The 5,876-nt window shown below is 38.5% G+C and overlaps 1 protein-coding gene across 1 annotated transcript in view; it reads left to right on the top strand.

The window, feature by feature from the left end:
* Positions 1-273: 273 nt before the first annotated feature.
* ARHGAP45 (Rho GTPase activating protein 45) overlaps positions 274-5,876 on the top strand; it is a 59,659-nt gene continuing 54,056 nt past the window's right edge. Inside the window, exon 1 of the mRNA XM_029282979.1 lies at positions 274-500. Within this exon, the coding sequence (XP_029138812.1) occupies positions 411-500 (90 nt within the window). The 5' untranslated portion in view covers positions 274-410. The remainder of the gene's footprint in view (positions 501-5,876) is intronic.

The raw sequence follows: 5,876 nt of genomic DNA, 5'->3' as shown, positions 1-5,876 counted from the left end.
TTAGTTTTCAACTACAGTAGTCGCACACACACACACACACACACACACACACACAGAGAGAGAGAGAGACACACCAGCCTTTTCCTGTGCAGTCTCTCTCTCTCTCTCTCTCTCTCTCTCTCTCTCTCTCTCTGTGTGTGTCTGTGTGTGTGTGTGTATTTCTGGCAAACCCAGCCAGGAAATAAGTTTGTAATCATGTGCTTTGAGCCCAGGCATTTTACACGCAGGCTGTCTATCAAGACTCAGAAGCTCTTCCTTGCTGAGGACATACGCAGAAAACACTTTCGCAAAACCAAGTGTTAGGAAGCCACATCCAGGAACTTGAAAAGAAAAGATGCGCCTTGGACAGTTCAGGCCCTAAGCTGGGGGAGCTACATTGATCTGGACCCATCATCTTTTTACCGAGCACCATGTTTTCGAGGAAGAAGCGTGAGCTGATGAAAACACCCTCCATCTCCAAGAAGTGCCGAGCGGGGAGCCCTGTGCCCCCAGCCTCCTTGGTAAGTAGGGTGCGACTTTTCTGTACCTGGACCGGTGAAAACATGGATGCTCTTGTTTTACACCTGCAGTTTCACAGAAGCAATTTTTAGGGTGCTGAAAGCCGGGCAGGACTGCATTGGTTGAGGCTGCATTTATTCATTTGCCTTGAACTGAACGTCCCAATTGGAAATCGGAAGGGATGGCTGTGTTTTCCTTGAAAGGGCATGTGTTTCAATACAGAAAGTCTCAGTTTATACATTGCACTGAGCTATGGTTCATTTAACCACAGTTTAATAAAGAACAGTTGGCTGGGTTGTATAGTTTAGACAGCCTGCTAAACTATAAATCATGATTTCTACATTGCAATAGCTCTTTATGTATCCAAGGTTGTGTAAAATAGCTGGCTGCACTCCAACCCATAATTTGGTGTTTCAGCACATGTATTTATGTTCATGCGCATTGGAGACCAATAACAAAAACATTGGGAATAAGGCCTGGTGAGCTTTGCAGAGTGGCAAACAACTCCAGCAGTGAAAATGTCAAAGGTATTTTGCAGAAGCAAAATCGGGTAGTGATTTACCAAAAGAAGAAATTAACTATGTTTTCTATCTATTTTATTTATTTATTTACTTGCCTGAGCATGTCCTTATGAACTTCTGCAGTAGCAGGGGGGGTAGCAGACACAGGGCATATCCAAAAGGAGGAAAAGGTAATATAGGTAGTCCTTGACTTACGATCACAATTGTGCCCCAGATCTTTGTTGCTAAGTGAAACATTTGTTAAGTGAGTTTTGCCCCATTTTACGACTTTTTTTATTAAGTGAATCACTGCCCTTGTTAAGTTAGTAACAGGGTTGTTAAATGAATTTGGTTCCCCCATTAACTTTGCTTGTCAGAAGGTCACAAAAGGGATCACATGACCCCCAGGACACTGCAACCGTCATAAATGTGAGTCGGTTGCCAAACATCTGAATTTTGATCACGTGACCATGAGGATACTACAACAGTCGTAAGTGTAAAAAACCCTCATAAGTCATTTTTTTCAGTGCTGTTGAACGTGAATAGTCACTAAATGAACTTGAGGACTACTTGTAATTAAGATTACTGAAGCTTGTAAAAGCTGGAAATGAATCTAGTGATAATTCTGAACATATTTTTCCCCATTGAACTGAAAGTGGTTTCCGAAGAATTTTGAAGAAGTTTCCCATGGTACATTCAAAGTCACTTTGGGTTTTTTTTGGCCAAGCAGACTCTTGAAACAATAGCCCAACCTGTTTTACTGCTAGCTGAAGCCACAAAGGAGAAGAACACATACAATGCAGAGAGTGGGGCCCTATTCAAGCAACTCTCTGTTTCTAGGCAAAATAACAGCCTCTCTCCATTGACAGCCAACAACAAATGCAATTAGAATGAATGCAACAAAATCTATTTAGGTAGCCTTCAACTTATCACCACAGTTGGGACCAGAATTTCTGTTGCTAAACAAGGAGGTTGTTAAGTGAGCCGTGTCTTGATTTTTACTACCTGTTTTGCCATGTTTGTTAAGCAAGTCACTGCAGTGTTAAGTGAATCATTAAGAAAATCTGGCTTCCTCCATTGACTTAGCTCAGCACCCCTAGAACGCTGCTGATATATTCTCACACCCCTTACAAAAGTTCAAAATAACGGCAATGAATTATGCATATACACTATAATTTTGAAAACCCAAGTTTCTGCAACCCCTGGAATATCGTCTCGCACCTCCAGGGGATGCGAGTACCCCCAGTTGGGAACCCCTGACTTAGCTTGTCAGAAGTTGGTGGAAAGGTCACAAATGGTGATCACATGGATATCAAGATGTTACAACCATTGTAAGTACAGCTGGTTGCCAAGCACCCACATTTTTATTCTGTATTCCTGGGGATGTTGCAACAGTCGTTAAGTGCAAGGACTGGTCGTAAGTCACTTTTTTCAGTCTGTTGTAATTTTGAACGGTTACTAAATTAATGGTTGTAAGTCAAGGTCTATCTATAGATTGGATAGGAGTATGTGAGTGTGAATGAAAGTAAAGGATATATTTTGTGTGTATAACTTATGACCAGCCTGGCTGTCCCCATCCGTCATGGATAGCCAAGTATTTCCTTCTGTTTTTCTACTCTGTAGCAAAGAGAAGGTCACGGTCCACCAGATTCTTTGCACGTGGTGAAATCAGGCAGTTTTTAACTACATATATGAACTCTAGAGTCAAAGTAAAAATGTAAGACTTGTAATTGATGGGATAAAAGGCCTCTCCAGCATCCTGTTTTCCATTGAGGCCAACCAGATGTCCCAATGGAAAACTCTTGTCAATGAAGGAAATGGTACTCAGTGATAGATTTGTTGGGTTCTTGATGTTCTCTGAGTGTGTTCCTCTTCCTGCAGACATTTTATTATCAGGCTAGGTAACAACATCCATGGAGAAGAAAAGCAAACTCAAAGAACACCAAGAGCCCAACAATTCAACTCTGAGCCATCTATATTCTCCATTACTGAGAGGTAGAAATTTGGTGAATAGAAAAATGATAGCCATGATCAATAACTGTTTATATTCTCTCTCTCACTTACTTCCATTGATTTATCTAATCTTTCCTTCAAAACAATTGTGACAGTCAGCAACAAACAACTTAAATTACATCCCTTTGTTATCTTCTGGTTTGTCTGCAACCTCTCCCCATTCAATTTCTCTGGATGACCCCTGAATTCTAGTACTGTATTAGCAAGTGAGGAAAACCTATCTTAGATCAATCAATTGTTTATTGCTTTGATTACGGATCATAACAAATAAGATAAAAACTACATAAAGGAGATCAAAGACTAATAATGTTCTTTAAAATATGCGAAAATCAGTAAGAATATTAAAACATTATTATTGCAGCAGATAAAACAACAGGAAAACAGCAGGAACTTTTGCTAAAAGTCATATCTCTACTTAGCAGCAATCCTTGTAAAGCTTGCTAATCTCCATAGTGATATTTCCTTATCTAAAGTCATTAAATATTCAACCTTATGTGAATCAGGCCAAAATCAAGAGGGGCTCCAAAATTGTTCCACGTGCTAAAGTGTAAATAGAGCAGTATAATAAATAACGTATAAAATCATCTATAGTATCCTTGGAAAACGGGCTGATGTGCATACAGATAGTCCTTGACTTTGGACCATAATTCAGCCCAAAAGTTTTGTTGCTAAGTGAAACATTTGTTAAGTAAATTTTTCCCCATTTTAGGACCTTTCTTGCCACAGTTGTTAAGTGAATCCCTGCAGTTGTAAAATTAGTAACATTGACTTTGCTTGTCAGAAGGTCGCAGAAAGGGGATCATATGAACCCAGGACACTGCATTGTCATAAATATGAGTCAGTTGCTGAGCAGCTGAATTTTAATCATGTGACCATAGGGAAGCTTCAGCGATCGTAAGTGTGAAAAATGGTCATAAGTCACTTTTTTTAGTGTTGTTGTAACTTAGAATGGTCTCTAAATGAACTATTGTAAGTCGAGGATTACCTAAATGGGATGTTAAGAAGCTGGCTGTCTCTAGTTGCCGATGCCATTTGCTGGAACCATAAACTTGTGTTTCTTGGAGGGATGGCGTTGTAAGACACATCAGATAATATTTGACTTACTTTAGCTATTTCTCTAAAGAAATTAAATCAGTTTCTTAATTATTGTTATTGTGTGTTGTGACTTCATACATCGTACAACAATGACGACAATGATACACGTGTTGCAGTTTCTTTTTAATCTTCGGTTTTTAAGCTAATATGAATTTATTGTGATGTCTGAACTGAAGACTCTCTTAATTTCTGCTTTTTTGTTTTTCTCTGCGGCTTCAAAAATATTTGACTTGGAAAAAAAGCAGATGAGATTAAACCAAAGTAGAGTTGTATAAATCATGTTCTTCTCAGAATTGCCAGATACAAAGAGTGGTACCTTTAATATTTGGAAAGGAGAGGATTTTCCACAGGTTTTAAAAGCTACATCTGCAAAAAAATGTCGTTATTTTACTTACTATTAAAGATGAAGATAGATTTTCTCTCTGTCCATATTAAATGGTTGGACCTTAGAGGATGCTCTTTAAAAAAAAAAGTTGATACGGTCTGGAAGAAGCAACGCATCATAAATATACAGTATACCATGATTTACTATGAGAATTCAATATCTTTGGATCTGAATACAGATAACGGGTTATTACCACCTTACAGATATTATTTCAGTGCCAGAATGTTTTATACTTTGCAATTAGCCACTATGTATTTTACATAGATCTGATTTCTAACTAGATTGACCCACATTGGTCTTTCTTAAGCTGTGCCTTGCAGAAGTGTTGGACTTCAGTTCCCACAATGCTTAGCAATAGAGCCATTATCTGTGCTGCCTTGGGATTATGGGAGTTGAAGACCAAAAGAATTCCAGGGGACTCCAAATTGAACAGAATGCTTCTAAACAAAATGTTAGCACTTCGTTGTGGTCTCCTTCCATTCTTTACTTTCCCATCTACAATTGTCTGTGTATCTGTGAGCGTGTGCGTTTTGTATGTGCATTCATGTGCATGTAAGCACACTCACACTTCTGTGAATGCAAGATAACCCTTCGTGTATCTGCTGAATCAGACTGGCATCTATATAGTGACTGGAGTTATTGGTTTTCATTGTGCTAGAAAACATGTTGTTCGTATTATGTTACTTTGAAAATGGAGTGCCCTATCTTTGGCTGTTGCAAGAGTGGATGGGTGAGTTACGAGTTGCACATGCTTCCTTTTACGAGAGGGTGTCTCAGTTTGAAAATGTTGATTCTGTCAGTGGTTGGGGTGTAGCCACAAAAATGTTGAAACGCACAATACGAAGCAGCTTGGAAATCTACATTCTGAAGTAATTGCTTGAAGATAAACTCAGTCGGTGAACTCTAACTATCCTACTTATCCTTCCAATATTGTAAAATATTATCTTTTTATATATATAGTGGAGAAATAGGGTGGGGTGGAGAACATAAAGCAAAACATTAGCAGCTTCTAATCAAGCCATGTTCTTAAACATACAATATATAATGTGGACATTGCACCTTTCAACACAGGAGTGAGTTGTACACCTATGGAACAGGGAAGGCCTCTTCTAAAGAGGTGGATTTCTTTTTTTTTTTTATTAAAAGTTTTATAAAAATTACAATATAAACCCCCACACCCACCCCAAAGCCCCCCTCCCTCTCCCCCACTTCCCAGAGCTGAACACAGGGTTACAAATATAATAATCATAATCTAACTAACATTAACCAACTATTTAAATAACCAAGTCCATAACGCGCTTTAACTCCCTTTTAACATAAATTTAAACAAATTAAAATTAAACACAATAATAAACAAATTAACAACCTAATTGTTAAACAATACA

This window comes from Protobothrops mucrosquamatus, unplaced genomic scaffold (genome assembly GCF_001527695.2).
Source record: "Protobothrops mucrosquamatus isolate PMUCROS unplaced genomic scaffold, P.Mucros_1.0 scaffold6, whole genome shotgun sequence".
Lineage (NCBI taxonomy): Eukaryota > Metazoa > Chordata > Lepidosauria > Squamata > Viperidae > Protobothrops > Protobothrops mucrosquamatus.
This window is presented reverse-complemented; position numbering and strand designations above follow the sequence as displayed.